We start from the raw sequence: 16,244 nt of genomic DNA on the forward strand, positions 1-16,244 counted from the left end.
CAACATATACTGAAGTACCAGGTTGTCACATGTTGGTTATGAGCAGCGGAAATAAAATAATTGCTAAATAGATGACACCTTAAAAGAAACTAAAAAGTGTTAATGTTATTTTCTGTAGCCTCTCTAGAGTTGAGGCAAGTATGAAGTTTCACAGATATATATCGCTTCAGATAAAATCGATTCCGCATAGGTTTGTACTCACGAATAGCTGCCCCATCAACAAACTGTATGGTTTCTCTATTAGGCTACCCCATCTACGCTCAGAATCTAGACTGCTGCGTACGGAGTCGGCACAAATCGGATTTTTATTTAAAAAATTTGTTTTTTTTTATTATAATTTTTTACTGAGTGGTACCCTCTACTGTCACCTCAGATTAGTGGATTTTTTTGTTTTAACATAGTATATAATACCTTGCCATTTGTACTCACACCGTTTTCTCTTGTTGGAATATGTGTCATCGCAAAAAATACAGATGAGTTGCACTATCGAACAAACTGTTCACGTATTTAAAAAATGGTTGAACAAAATCGTCATATTGAATTATGGTTAGACATCCTTTGATGCTTGTATGATACATGTCGTGTACTCGTACACCCTAATATCTCCTTGCCAACTTTCCTGACTTGCGAAAATGATAGCGTCGTGTTGTTAAGCAAAAGACACTACCTGGGTCCTTTTTTTGGAAAACTTAAATGCATTGGACATGTTTCTTTACTGCCTTTGAATGCTCGAATGTGCTCGTCTTAGCTTCATTGTGGCCTGCAGTCCTCATTTTCTTCCTCTACGTCATTCTATTTGTCTGTTTTCTCCTTCTATTGGCAACAATTCGCTTCGGTAGTGGGTAGTTTCGGCCAAGAGGACACCACCTATTTCCTACAATCATTTCGCTGGTTTCAAAAGTGTTTCTGAGTTTTCTGAGCTCACTGGGCATTTGAAATGAGCACGAAAACTTGTGCGGTAGTGATTTACATAGCACATTGCAGGCGAACGGCAAGCGCAACTATAACAGCAGCTACGATAATCATTGGGCGTTATCCATAACGAAGCTAAGTTTTCAACGTTCACGATAGTGGCTGGAAAAACGTGTGATGCAAACGAGGATAAGGTAGGGGGCTGACAGATGGCGATATTTGGACACAAACGTGGAGTGTACCGGATGCGCCAAGAATTGTATGGGACCGGCCAGATTGGTGAAAAGTCCATCGCGGAGAACACCGCTGTTCGAGAACATACCTAAGAGCGCCGATGGGCGTTTGAGACATCTTTCAGGCTTGGGTGCAACAATTCCTTGATGCAGTGAGCAGAATTGAACTGAAAACGGAATGAGCAGAAGGGCGCACTGGTGAAGGAAGCGAATGTGCTCAGTAGAGCCATCATCGATGGCGACGACAACTTGTAACATCGCTAAGCTTCGGCCGCTCGTGCGTTGTCGGTGAATACAGTCATAATGCATGACAAATCAGGCATGGTTGCGCGTTACGACCTCATACCTGTAGCGTGATTTTGTGGCTTCGAGACAGTGGATGCAGGCTGTTTTGTGGTTATAGCTTTATATCCGATTGAAAAAATTTAGGCGCCAGATACATGTGAGGGATGAAGAAGATTGCACTAATAGGCGGCGACAGACTTGTACATGTATTTTGCTTATGTAACCAGCCTCTGTAGCAAGATGCATATTTTGGTTTTAGTAGACCGCCATTGGCTATAAGGAACAGGTAGGAAGCGAGCAGATGAATGTTCAGGTGTCGATGAAGCCGCAAAGGCACTTACGAAGCAACTCATGAATTTTGCTCAGTGGGGTGGGTTATTATCATCACATAGGACGATTACGATTCTAAAATTTGCATAGTACATGCAGCATGCTTGTTCCTGTAATGGTGCAGTGGTAACGCGTTTCCTTTTAACGCATTGATACGTGCATTGGTCTGGGTTCGAAACTGGGTCTGGCAACACTATGTTTAGTGTTAGATAAGGTCAACCGCCCGAAGCAACATCAAAGACATAAAATTTTAGACATTCATTGTAGCACAGGCAATATATGCAAGGATCGTTCAAAACCTGGCAAAAGCTTCAATCTGTGTGGCTTCCTATATGTGTGCAGGCGGAACGATTACAACAAGGGTTGAGCGTGCACGTTCTATGTATTTTTAGTAATCCCTATAAACTTATTAAAATGCTCAAGTATGTTCAAGACCTACGCGTGCATTAAATCTATGTCGCATACAACTTTACCATGTTACGGTTGCTATCGTGTTTCAACATGTTCATCTAATTCGTAGACTGTCAAGTTACCATACGTATGTTTGTTCTAGTTACCTCTACTGTTATTGATTTTCTACCTCTCCAGAACGACGCTGTTGCTATTGATGTCGATCGGAAGCATCTTCTGGCTCTGCCTTCTTCTCATCTTGGTGTTTTCAGCCCGTCTCGGATGTCTTTCGTTTAACGTCACCCGCTACTCTGTAGCGCGCATCGTTTCCTCTATTATCTCCGTTGTTCTAGTCTACATGACCGTACAAATCAATGTGGTACGTTCTCCTATCGTTCGACTACGTCTTCTTCAGTTTCGACCACTTTTGCCTGACCACCATTCGTGCGCTGTTAGCTTTGTCCTTTTGCATGCTTACGAAATGACGATAAAAGCCTATTTCTCTGTTGCAGCTAACATGCTACACCGATAGCGAGGGCTGTGAAATTGCACGATACAACGGAACTCTGAGCAGTCCACTCCTTCAGCACCGAGACAGTCACAGGTGAGCTTTGCCTAACCAATAAGGGAAATTAGCAGTTGTGATCGTGTTGTACGTGGATTATCTTGGCTAGGACTACCATTCTGGTGTTTCCCAGTCTAACTCCTCTTGATCTATCGAAAATACTTGATTCTTACGTAGGGTAGTTGTGTTATGACTGGTACAATGCGCATGATCCCATCCGCGAATTAACCTGTTGACGCGGTTTCGTAGTGCACAGATTTTGAAGATAATATGAAACGCAAGTTTTGATTTTGAAGATCTGTTACTGATTAATGCACGTACATTTAGAACTGCTAGCCCTCTAAGTGGATGAAGCTTGGTTGGCAAGATGTAGTAGAAGAGATCAGCTCTACTACTTTATAGATACGTCAATGGATAATAACATATTTCCTGAACTTCGTTACTTCGCGATTACTTTCAGGGTTTGCCCTCTACCACAGTACATCCCATTGTCAGCAATGCTGTGCCTACTGTCCGTTGGCGTATTCTTACGAACGCCAATTTTCGTGAAAGTAATTTTAGCCACACTTATTGCGGCCATGTTTACTTCTATCATCGAGATGACACACCGTTCGTTATTTGTGTGTTACGACAACCTTACTCGGTAGGTCATCGCCAGTTACCTTTTGCCCCTTCTCACGATCTAACAGTGTGACCTTTGTTACAAAACCTGATTGAAAAAAAGACCTCTAGGACTAAGTGTAGTTAGATCTGCTACATGTCGATCAGTGCTTTCGTTAATGTCCACAATTTAGATGTTGAACCGACTACAGTCGATAACAAGCTCTGGCGGGACTGTGGGTTAAATTAGAATGTACGTACTTAAAATTACTGTCTTTTTGTTTAGCCCACTTATCCCATTAAGCGTAATGGGTATCCTGGCCATCCTGGCAATTTGGCTGGCTTTGCTGATACACGCAAGGCAGGTATGTATACTTCGACACCGTTCCAAGTCATTTTATGTGCTTTTTTCGGCTTATCGGCCCCCCATTTGTAAGTGGGTTGAAATGCGACAGTTTTCAATAGAGAGCCCATACTCGCGTGTTGTTGAAATATCGTAAAGCTGATAATAGAATCATGTAGTCCGCAGATACGGCAATGCAGACCTCAGCTACAGTTTCTGATTCCCGCGTCTAATTTAGGTCGAGTGGACAGCTCGTCTTGACTTCCTTTGGAATTCTCAAGCGAATGACGAAAAACGAGAAATGCATGAACTGAAGGAAGGGAATCGGAGAATCCTTTTTAATCTCCTGCCAGCGCACGTTGCCGTGCACTTTCTGTGCAATCAGAACACCAACAATATGGTTTGTCGTCCTGTTCTATTTTAATAGCTTGTTTATTCAATTGTTATATAATCGCCATAAACTAATACGAGCAATGTTATCCATTAGCTATATCTATTTCGAAAGGCATCACGATGTTGCAATGGCAGCAATGTTATTACAGTCGTCAGTAGTGTGTAAGAAGATACCGATCTTTTTATCTTATATATATAGCAGTAGCATCTGTTGCTAAAAAGCCTCGTACACTTCAAAGCGGAAGAGGGCCATCTGGGTACATCCGAATAATCCATCACGTATGAGCGTGGCCAGGAGAAGCATATGTACCTGTGGATGCTTGCCTGCGCTCCTACCGCTAGAAGCATGGTTCTACGAAAGGCAGTGACTAATGGCGTTATCACCAAATCGACCCATAGCTTGTTTTTATATGACTATGGATTTTTCCGCGCACGGAATTCATAGTTTTATAGCCTCGTGTAAAGGAGTAAGTTATTATGGCGGTTAAAACGTTGTACCTACATCTACGTTGCACACTATCTGAGACGACCATGTAGTACCATGAAAGACCAGCACCTGGATAATAGGCCTCCTGATACGTCTATGTATTATATATTGAGTGCATTAAAGGGCACTTTAATCGAATGTCCACTTCATGACACGTATTGGTAGCGGGTGGGGGCCATTATGTTTTGTTCAGATCCTTGATTGAAGCCAGGGCAATTAACAGAGAAAAGCTACTTAATTGACGTACATTCAGGTAAGAATAGCTAACATGGCCATGAACAACTCGATGAAACACCGACATCAAATACAATGTGAGGAAGCTTTCATTGCTGGCACCCTTCTTTCTCTTCTAATTTTTTAGTTTTGTTTCTCAGTTATTCGGGTCTGTTCCTTGCATGTATTAACCCACTTCACAGGAACTTTACCATCAATATTATGCTCGCGTCGGGGTGATGTTTGCTTCTATCCCGAACTTCGCCGAATTCTACATGGAGTTGGACGGCAATCAGCAAGGCGTCGAGTGTCTCCGCCTGCTTAATGAGATTATCGCAGAGTTTGATCAGTTGTTAGACGAGGACAAGTTTCAGTCGGTGGATAAAATCAAAACCATCGGAGCGACGTATATGTGCGCAGTTGGTCTTATGCCCGAGTACCGTATACTGGTCAGTTCAAAATCATCATATATTTATGGTATTGTTACATAAAATTACATTTTCATTTACACATACACATATGTAGATACAAAACTCGATATCTTTAGGTGACAAACTATAGATCGTGTCCGTCCATTAGGCATCCACGATCGTCATTTCTACACATAGACGGTCTATAAAATTTAGTTCGGCTTCATGGATGTTCTGAATAGAAAGAGATGTGCCCTTTTTGCATGCGCTCTACGGCTACAGGACTAGATTAAATTCACTTTTTGACATTGACTAGGCCTCTGTTTTTCAATTGGAGTCGCAAACAGTTATTTTAGGTACAGTATCCGTAGGTAACAAGAATTTCAAAGGGAAAGAAGACAATGTTCAGTACAACGGTATTGGTTGACGACTATGCACTGCATTATTAAGCACGGACTTCCCTTATAACCAGTTTCGCCTTTGCTTCCATACACGCTGGGAATCGTGTGCTTCTGCTAAATCGTATTTGCTAGATCAATGTTCGTTATGCAAGAACGTGTCTATTCTTTCTAATTAAAGTGCATCTTTCAATGCGTTCCGTCATGGTGCTTATATGAGAAAGAAGAGCTCCGGGCGCTTCAGATCGGTGCTCGAGACACTCACGCATAAATAACCATGTGCTACCTTTCTAACGAGTTCGCCATTTCGTTTGTTCCTTAGAATAAATTCAGCCTGATACAGTGAGACGGTTTAACTTTTTAATTATATATATTAGATCCCATTTAACCAAATGAAGTTAACGAGCACTAGACGTCGATCGAGTCTGTTTTCTCTCGCCTTCGGGCGAAAATAGATCCAATGGGGTTTTTTTGCCACTCGACAACCTTAAGCTAATCTTCAGGCTACGCTTAGCCGAGCTATTTTACTGCCTTTTGCGGTCAAGCGGATTATCCTTTCTGGTTACACTATACTACATTCTCAGTCCCCCAAAATCTTCCGCGTTTATCGACGCAAATGAAGATATGACTGTGTGGCTCTTTGGTTACACATTATAGGCGACTCAGTATTTCAGATTTGGATGCATTGGGAACACGGAATTACAAAATATATGTATGCTGGAATCCTATAATGCAGATTTTTGTTCTGAGCTATATTTGAGCGATAAATATCCATAGTGAATGCCGATATAATTACCTATAAAATAGCACATCGGGTTCACTGTTACTGTCGTTTCAATCGGTCGGATTGGAACGTACATACATTGTAGGGTCAAAGATCCGCTCGAAGGTAGGAATCTCAGTTTTTGTTCTATTTGAACGTTTCCCTCCCTTTTAACAGGACACAGTGGATTCGGCGTCAACGTACCTGGCCATCCTGGCTGATCTGTTTTTCGCGATGAAGGAACGACTTCGCGATATCAACGAAAACTCGTACAACAATTTTTTGCTTCGTGTCGGCATTAACCTGGGTCCAGTGGTTGCCGGTGTTATTGGGGCGAGAAAACCCCAGTATGATATATGGGGTAATACTGTAAACGTCGCTTCACGGATGGAGTCCACTGGTAAGGCGGATCACTGCCAAATCACCGAGGATGTTTACCAGCTGCTTAAGGATCAATACCGATTTCAATGCCGAGGAACAGTTAAAGTTAAAGGAAAGGGGGACATGACTACGTATTTCCTTCTAAGCAAACTTCAACCTGGTGAGATGGTTAACCAGTATTCTGATCCAACGGAACCACATTACTCATCTGTGTATTGTAAGTACATACAGATGGTATGTTTCAACGAGCATTCCTATGACCTAGCTGTTACAGAATTTTGATGAAAGTCATAAAACTCGAACTATATAAAGGGAATTACTATGTATCTTTGTATTTTTTGTGATATGTTTATCATATGTATTTCTATAGGCGGGATTTGGTAAAACGCAGTTTTCTTGTACATTTTGGTTGCGCAGGTGAAATTGGAACTAATCAACGTTCAGATCAGTTGAACGCGTCCTCAGATCAAGGCTCGTCTTCGGACGAAGCTTCTGTTGAACGAGCTCACATGGGTCAGCAGCTCCATATACCTAACTTTCTGTGGGGGACCACTAGTCCATACGAACCTGGCGAACTTCTACCGGCAAACCCGCTTAAGATTAAACGAGAGAGCTTTGCGTTACAGACTATTGTGGATGAAGATGCCGACTCCGATGAAGAACAAGGTACTTATAAACGCATTATTATCATTATTATTTTACATTAAAGTTATGACTACAACTTGTTTTCGACTCAAATAGATTATGCTGCACTTCCTTTCACAATTCTCCTCAATCTACTTCGCCTGCTCTTAGGACCATCGTACGCGGCTCCCGCGCCGATCATCGCAACTTCGCCATGCAAAGCTGCATCCACCCCTCCGAAATCGTTCTTTGCCAAGAGTCTACCCGTCGACCTAGCTCCACAACAGCAGCCGCACCAATTATTAAATCAAAGTGCTGATACAAGTGAAGGATGCGCCACAGGAGGTACAAGTAACAGTAGTAGCATTGGCAGTGAAAGTATCGAAGCGCAGGAACAGGAACGGCCAAAGGGGAGATGCGCCAGCGAAACCTCAATTTCTTTCAATGGGCCGACAACAAGTGTGGCAGCCGGGATTCCAGTAACAGACTTGACAACAAACCCCCCCAGCCCAGCGGTGTCGATAGATCAATGCACGAACCGCGATCATTGCGGCAGCTGTGAATCCGTAGACTCGCATGACGGAAGGGACATTCGGTGCGTTTCTAGCCTTTTCTGTCGTCCGATATCCTTCCCACTAATAATTATATTTCAGTGGTGAAAATGGATGCTGACTAGTGGTTGTAGTATCTTCTGTGTCAGTCGCAACAAACAAGAATGATCAAAGTGTTGTATCGAGCCTTTGTCGTCATCACCGTCGATATTTATTGTTTAAGGCTGGATTGACTAATTGATTATGGGCACATCTAATCGGTTATTATAGCATGATATTGATTTTGCTTTAATATATATAAGTTTAAGTTTTAAGTAATATGGAATATAGTTATATGAACGACAATTCCAGTGTAGCATTGGATAGTAATAAGCTGTTTACGTTTATTAGAAGAAAATGTTTGTTGCTGATACAATTAGTATGTTTTTAAACATCTTGTAGCCCGGCCGATTGACAGTTTAGTGCAGCCTAAATAGTAAGTCCTTAAGTAGACGGCTGATATATTGGACGACTTGTGCTAATATAAACACCCTAGTAGTTGTCATGCAGCCTAAAGTGTTCCCTTCGACCTTATTTTAAGCAAATTTCTTAAGAATCCTCAAATGAATGCTTTCTATTTAGAAAAAGTGTGTTCGGTAACCATTGAGATAACGTCCCGTATATATAATTTTCGATTAAGTTCGTATATATCTTGTATGATGCTAGTACAATCTATGTGTGCTCAAAGTGAAATAAAGCTCCAACGACCTTATCTATAAAGGCGAAGAAGATGACAAACAAACTGTTAGTAAATAAGGTTGATGTTGGATCTTTAATTTTTTCTTGTCTAACGTGATTGCTTGCTGTCATTGGTCGATGACACAAAACCCGCTTGCAGTTCGGAGAGTGGCGATGCTTCGTCAAGTGAATTTCTCTGCGAGAGTCCTTCCGCGCTATGTTGGGTCTACTCTGAAATCAACAAGACTGCGACCCAGAACTCGGGGCAAGCTTGCCGTAGTTTGGGTCAGAGCCAGAAACAAAGCGTCCGCAAAGATGCCTGCTTAACCGCTGTTTCTGTAACAACTGGCGGAAGCTGCTATCAGACCGGCCAAGCAGTAATTAGGAGGCCGTTAAAATTGTCCCCCACAACTAATGAGGCATTTGTCGAGGCTGCTGTTAGTGAGGTCTCTGCACCGCGTTCCGCATCGGCCGACTTAGATCGAATACTTGAGCGGCTGGACGAGGTGGACGGCAAAAATTCGGCTCCTCTAAGCGACCCTCTGGGTCAACGATCTTATTACTGTTCCCACGTATCAGCCTCCCCGAAACAGCTATCCCCGATTTCCCCGACCCAAAACATGCCAAATAGCAGCCCCAGCGGTGCAAGCAGGAACAACTCGAAGAAGTCGTCAGATAATCACACATATCCACCGTTGACTAACAACGATAGCTGTGAGTGTTCTGTTATATCTGAAAACCTTTGCCTGATTGAAATGAATTAGCAATTACTGCCGTTTTAGTATTTTCCAATTGGAGCCTCAATCTATTATTGAAAGGCATTTCCATTGATACGACGGAATGTTGTCGGCTCCACTTCTCTATCGATCTACATTATATTATTTCGCACCCTCACCATCGGCATATTTCCATACAGATGACCTGTGTTTGGACAGGGTAGGAACTGTTGAACTTGAATGCTTCCGTTTTAGCTAATCTAGGCTCATTACTGTTCACGGCTTAATTTACAATGATGTTAGAGGGTTGAAAAGCTTTTTCCTTAAGGTTTAAAGATAGTAGAGACAAAGACGAGGAAAGAAATCATTGTGGATTTACCTAATTGATGCAGTTCTTCAAGTACCATGAAAGTAATAAGCTTACATAAACGGGTAATGTGGGAAGGACTTGCAAATATAGAACATAAACTAGTATATCAACTAGAGGAGGATTATTGAGGGGGTATTTGTGGTGGCGTTTAGTTCAAATCAAATGGCTCCTGCAATTTCGTACAATTCCTGACCGTGTTAGTCTGTCTCAATTTGGATCTCAATTTTGATTGGAACTCAATTTTGCACCTCATGGTTAATTCTCACCGATTGCATGATTATCCAATGAATCTATCGTTGACCTTAGAATGCATATGGACCTACAAGTAAATAGAATGCATTACGAATGTCCTTAGTTTCATTCATAGATTGCCTTCATTGAAGACACATTGGACTCTTGTTCGTAGTCACAACTTCTAGTGCTCGTAACATTTTAACACCTAGTGGTACTATTCGCTTGGTGCAATTGCTGACCTTGCATGGCGAGCGTATAAAGCTCTAATCTTTCTGGCATTATAAACATGAGTAGAGCAAATGGCTTTATAACGCAGTACGTTAACCAAACATTATAATGCAGCCTTTACGTGTATGGAACGATTGTTGCTGTAAAAACTAGGCACCACATTTGCAGCCTTCAAGTCACACGCGTCATATATTTGAAGATATTTCACTCGTACCTGGCTGTTCCTTAAGTTATTACACATTGGAAATCGTATACGATCTAAGGAATCGTCATTAAAAGTCAAGAAAATGATCCATCATATACTCTTCAAAGGTTCGAGTATTATATAGCCTGCTGTTTTTTGGCGATGCTTTCCTTGTGGATAATGGTCAGTCTTTTAACGTTTATATATATACTCTTCTCCAATTCTTAGTCGGATCTCAATATAAGTGCTCAAAGCAAACCGGCAACCTCGGCACATGGGAAACAGGTAGTGCAGGTGCAGCTGGCAACAACGGTCGTGATCAACCTCGTCAGGCCGAGGTAGTAAAACTCAGCCCGATCAGTCCGACAAAATCAAATGTCAACGACGCAACGTACGATGAAGGTTCAATGCGTATCCACGCACGAGCGTCTCCACATCGGTTCGGATTCGCGAATCACCGGAGCAGTTTGGGAAGCCACGGGGCTAAGAGCCACTTGCTGGGGCACAGTCCCCTTCAAGGAATGATGGCGTTTGCCTCGTTTAGTCCTCCAGCTTCGAGGTCGTCGCGCTCTGCTAGTTTGAAAAGTTCGGCTTTGTCGTCACGTGTGGATGAGGATGAACGAGTTAGCACGCCTTTATTCCGGTAAGTATGTCTACAAAGCTATGAAATTCTCAAATCTACTTAGCTGATGGCTTTTGTGCCTAGATATTTAAAAGAACACACTTGTCATGCGCCTATCAAATTATTTTCATTCTAGCTTGGATTTCATAATATTGTTTGATGTCTACGCAATTCAGCGTGTTTCACGAATTCTTTAATCGAATCATCTGCGGGCTTCAAGGAGACTAAATAGGGCCTTTGCTAGCCTTTACGCTACTGTTCCTGCAGCGCTTGAAGCACATCAAATACCGCGACCAGAAGCAGACATTGAATAACAATGTGCAACGGATCTGTGTTCATTTTAACTAACATTAGTTCAACGTCAGTTCAACTAACATAACTTTTTGCGTATCACATGTAGGCAAACGTCATTGCCAGTGGCACCCGTCGCAACGTCTTCAATGCGTCCCTCGAAGCTTCTGCGGCGAGCTCAGCAGTCATCTTGCGACTCGAGTGCGCCACTGATGAGTTCCGAGATGGATTCGCATGCCGAATCGCTAGCAGGCCTATGGGACGACGAGGTTCGTTCTGAGGCTAGCTCAATGCTGGCCATGGCAGGAGAAAGTGACTTCGGCTGTGACATTGATGAAGAATCGAGGGATGGTCGAAGCTCAAGAAGTTCACGAAGTTCTCGGCGTACGGAAGACTCTGTCGACTCCGAGCACTCGCGATTACTAAACGAGGACGAGCAGGACTTTGTTTATGATTCGGACGAGTTTGAAGTAGGTTTTAGTGCAATGAAAATAAAACAATATGGAGGTCGGCATGCTGCTGATGCAATGACCGAAAGCGAGCAGGACCTCCTGTACGTGGAGCGCGAGTCGAGCGGCCCGCGCGAGCCTGGATTAGATCGAGTCGGCGAGGTCAGCCGCTTCTTTGAGGGACAGCCGTTCATCAAGAGGCTCAACGACTGTCTTTGGGATAGCAACAATGCTGCCAACGGAATAAATTCAAGCGGTAACGATAACCCGAGTCATCATAGCCAAAAGCAAGCGCAACATCAGGGTAACCTTGGTACCAACTCAAACCATGGTATAGTTACTGAAGTTAACGCGGAAGGAAACGACGACAAGCACACCAAGCAACTGTAAATGCGACTGTGTCTGGAAACAATAACAAATTGTTGATGCAATGTACATATAGCGACATACGTATGAGAAGGAGCGTACTAGTAACGGTCACGCCAATACGATAACAATGATCTTCGATTAGTTAGCGCAATAGGAGTACTGATGATAGATACTGATGTCGAAAGATATGTAGGAACGATATACATAAACTATACCCTTATGTATTCATGATTTGCCGAGGAATTTGTGAGAAAAATTGATTAGCGGTAGGATAAATACTGCTGTAATTCTAGGTTAGTCTGTACACTTTGCCTGAGCGGTGGGCGATACTGGTCTGTCGCTCAGGGGATCGTCAGATAGCAAATGAAATGATTCATGCAGGAGTCACGTAGAGAACAACAAACCTTTTATACCCCACACACATATAAACACCTACATATAGAAAGGGGGGAGGGAGGGGTAGACGAATGATGCGAAATACACGAAAGAGACAACGAAACAAAGAACTTAAAGGGAATCAGCAGTATATGTACAGCATGACAAGTCTGAGAGGAATTACATCAGTTGATTCGCGTCCAACAAGAAAAACACACACTGATCTTCGTGGCTATATGAACGATACGTAGAAATAATAGGAGAAACGATGCTAATTCATGGATTAATATTACAGCGTCTACGATAGCAATTTTGGTACGGAATCAAGCTTAACACTAATACATCACACTACAACATCATCAGTTCTATATATTTACCTATAATATGCACTGTTCGTTTTTACCTTTACCAAAAACAATTTGTATAATTAGCCAAAGTGCGTGGAGCGAATCATTTCACTCCTATTATCTTATTTTTTTTTCTTGGAACATTGCAGCTTCGATTTCATTAAAAGAAATCAGCACATTTAACATGGCAGCAACGGCACCAAAAATAGAAAAGATCTAAAATACGCCGCTTTAATTCTACTTTGCGTTTTCGTATGCTCCCGCAGAGGTCCACAGCTGCCCGTTTTACTATTCTACTCGTAGTAGTTATCGCTATTCTACGCTTTCTTTCAATAACAGCCTAACGCCGTGTTAAATAAGGTAGTTGTTAATCTTTGGTGGTAACACACACACACGGCTCAACCGAAAGCACAAAAGTGCCATTAATCTGTAGTTATTCTATTTTTCTAGCGCGGCACAACCACTATCGATAACCAGATATACATATATATATATCTATATTTTATGGATATCTATATAGCTAGCTATATATAAATATCCATAAAATAATTATCACTATCAGGGTTATTGTCATGTTAGTTACCATTGTTCCTACTATTATCTATAAGCAAGACGCCAATTCAGCGAAGCCAATATTTATGATCTCCTCTCCTTTTTCCGAATTTTCCTATAACGCAAGTCAGTCTCTTACATGATTCGTTCCTCTTAGCGTCATTTTCTCTTTGTTTTTATTCTAAACACTACAATATTGTGGACAATCCATCGTCAATAAATATATTATGACTAAGCTGTTAAGCAAGATGAACTACGAGACGCATCACTCCTAAGAACCGTGTCTAGACAGACAGATGCGACCCTGAAGTTAGACTGGGTGGTTAAAGGAAGGTTGTGCGTGGAGTCGAGTCGGGAAGCTTCTGTGCGGCTTAAGTCACAGGAACGTGGCTAGCAAAATTGGTCTAGTCGATTCTCGGAAGGTCGATTGGAACAAGCTAGAGCAAAATCGACTAGAAGAAGATTGGCTGAATGATAGAGGGCGCTCTGTCAAAAAAAGTTGCATATATATATATGCGTGTAGGGCGTTGTGGGACATGAATAGAGGAAGTGGCTGGAGTAAAGGTTCTAGCTGTCGGCGAGCACTGATGAGCGCCGTCAGAGGCTGGGATCTATTTCGGATTTATCATTAGACTCTGGAAAACTTGCAAGTACGGAAGAGTTTGAAGTTTGGGTGCAGCGTACGGTTTGTCTAGCGGCCAGAAACAGCCATGGGGCAAAGTAAGACGGGGGTGGATTGGGCAACGCGTTCAATGCAGACAGTGGTGACAAAGGGCATCAAAAAGGGGGCTGACTACATTTTGAGTCGGTGGCAATGTTAATGCTTATGAAAGCGGTGACGAGCTTTTTGAAAGGAATCGCCCGAAAAAAGAAAGTCTACTAGCAAAAAGCCCACGTTGACCATCCATATATGCAAAGATGATGAGGATGCATACAATAATAATGCATTGTGTATCGTCTTATTTCTCGTAGAAATATATATGAATATTGCTAAATGAAGTAAACGAACTACAATTAAGCTAGACAGAAAGAAAGGTTGAAGGCTACATATAAAATAACGTTGTAGTATATGCAAAACAATAAACGGCTTAACGGTAACGGTGTAGATTGTCGTTAACTTCAACGCGGAAAAGATGTTGATTAGATAGAACTGCAGGCATATTGTTATAATTACATTATCATTGCAAATGGAATTAATGGTCGGCTGATCATTTTATTCGGTCATTTGTTTTTTAGGCACTTCGATTTCATTATGGAGCCAATGCAGATCCGCCCACAGAAATTTGAATAACTTAAAAAAAAAACTATCATTATTACGTTACGTGTTTTTAGCTCCTTAATTAGGTAGAAAAAAAAAACATCTATGAGGTTACCTACAAGAGGTTTAACTTGATTACAAAAATAAAGGTTGTTTATATTTCTATTTGTTGAGCTCTCTTTAATATCGTAGATGGACTGGCGGGGCGTTTAGCGGACTATGGCAGTCGAATATACTGCTATATATATATATACGTTATATATATATATATATATATATATGGATTGCAACTATCTAAAAGATGATATGGATGATGAGGAAAAGATGATATGGTAAATGGACTGTGTGACCGGGGTAGTATAAACGAAACCGTCACACAATTCAGTTCATATAAAGCTTGGCGTATATACTTTGAAACGTTTTGCTTCACCGCGGTAGGTTCACCGCAGTATCGACTAGTGAGTATAATTTGTGTAAATTGACCATTTTTTTTTTATGAGAAAAATATAGATATATTTGTCACCTAAAAGACTTTGCTTATTAAATGTAAAATCATAATAACACTTCACTAACTCAGAGAAGGCATACGACAACAGAGGAAGGGCAAGTCATCTACAATTCATTGTGCAGCTTTACGATTGCTTAAAGATACACACGGAGCATATGTTGAAAGGACACAATAGTCAGAACTATTGTCTACTAGCACATTTTACCGTGTCGGACTCCCCAGGACAACGGTATCGAGAAGTACCATCGATAGACTGTGTAACTATGAAAAAACAAGTACCGAAGTAGGACGGGGAATAGAGGAAGCTGACCAAGCCCTATAACACTGCCGCGGCAAGTACTTAGAAGTGTTATCTGTTTTGGAGGAGTTTGTTCAGATCAGCGGTTGAAGAAGCTGTTGACAACAACAACAACAACAACAACAACAATAACAAATTGACAACGCATCTAGAACTGTGAGTTTCACGATTATCGTTGTAAAGTATAACACTCACACTAGCAAAACTCCCTTTAAATTGTAGTAGACATGATGATCCCGAAGTAAACTGCTCGCCATTAAAAACAATTGCTTAAACGTATTCTTATCGCTCACTCAGGCAATTTAGATTTGGACTGTAAGGTACAATTTAAGTAATGATAAAATACTTTAAATCGTCATACTTCCCATTACAAGTGACGTAAAGCTGCAGATTTTTCTGAGTGACGAAACTCATTATTTCTATTCTCATCACTCAACAATATGTCACTACAGCACGTTCTGCAGGTATCTCTTACGCTCAGTTAGATTTAGAATTGACAACTTCTAGTCTTTGAGTTAATCTATGCCATATATTTCTCTCCTATCTTCAAAAGTTACACGTTTCTTAGAGGACGTGTCGAAACTGAATCCCCCACTAGTATTACTTAACTTTTAATATGAAAAACGTATACAAACTCCAAGGCGCCAATATTTAACCGCTGATCATAAACGGGTAGAGCTGTTCAGGAACGGCTTCTTGAACGGTTCGAATACACAGTTCCTTCATCCCTGCTTAACACGCACGTGAGCTATTCCCCAACTGTTCATGCCCGCCTATATTATTTCGAATTCTATTAAAACATACTTTAATGCTAATCTACAGGCAAAAAAAAAAAAAAAAAAAAAAAA

The 16,244-nt window shown here is 41.5% G+C and overlaps 1 protein-coding gene across 1 annotated transcript in view; it reads left to right on the plus strand.

Annotated features, from left to right (window-relative positions):
• LOC111259800 (adenylate cyclase 1) overlaps nucleotides 1–14,755 on the plus strand; it is a 99,022-nt gene extending 84,267 nt beyond the window's left edge. Inside the window, exons 15-26 of the mRNA XM_022832042.2 lie at nucleotides 2,349–2,529; nucleotides 2,663–2,754; nucleotides 3,176–3,358; nucleotides 3,602–3,680; nucleotides 3,897–4,058; nucleotides 4,955–5,200; nucleotides 6,500–6,920; nucleotides 7,121–7,369; nucleotides 7,499–7,922; nucleotides 8,756–9,309; nucleotides 10,556–10,970; nucleotides 11,350–14,755. Coding sequence (XP_022687777.1) covers nucleotides 2,349–2,529; nucleotides 2,663–2,754; nucleotides 3,176–3,358; nucleotides 3,602–3,680; nucleotides 3,897–4,058; nucleotides 4,955–5,200; nucleotides 6,500–6,920; nucleotides 7,121–7,369; nucleotides 7,499–7,922; nucleotides 8,756–9,309; nucleotides 10,556–10,970; nucleotides 11,350–12,079 — 3,736 coding nt within the window. The 3' untranslated portion in view covers nucleotides 12,080–14,755. The remainder of the gene's footprint in view (nucleotides 1–2,348; nucleotides 2,530–2,662; nucleotides 2,755–3,175; nucleotides 3,359–3,601; nucleotides 3,681–3,896; nucleotides 4,059–4,954; nucleotides 5,201–6,499; nucleotides 6,921–7,120; nucleotides 7,370–7,498; nucleotides 7,923–8,755; nucleotides 9,310–10,555; nucleotides 10,971–11,349) is intronic.
• Nucleotides 14,756–16,244: the final 1,489 nt, after the last annotated feature.

This window comes from Varroa jacobsoni, unplaced genomic scaffold (genome assembly GCF_002532875.2).
Source record: "Varroa jacobsoni isolate VJ856 unplaced genomic scaffold, vjacob_1.0 scaffold_368, whole genome shotgun sequence".
In the NCBI taxonomy this organism is placed as follows: Eukaryota; Metazoa; Arthropoda; class Arachnida; order Mesostigmata; family Varroidae; genus Varroa; species Varroa jacobsoni.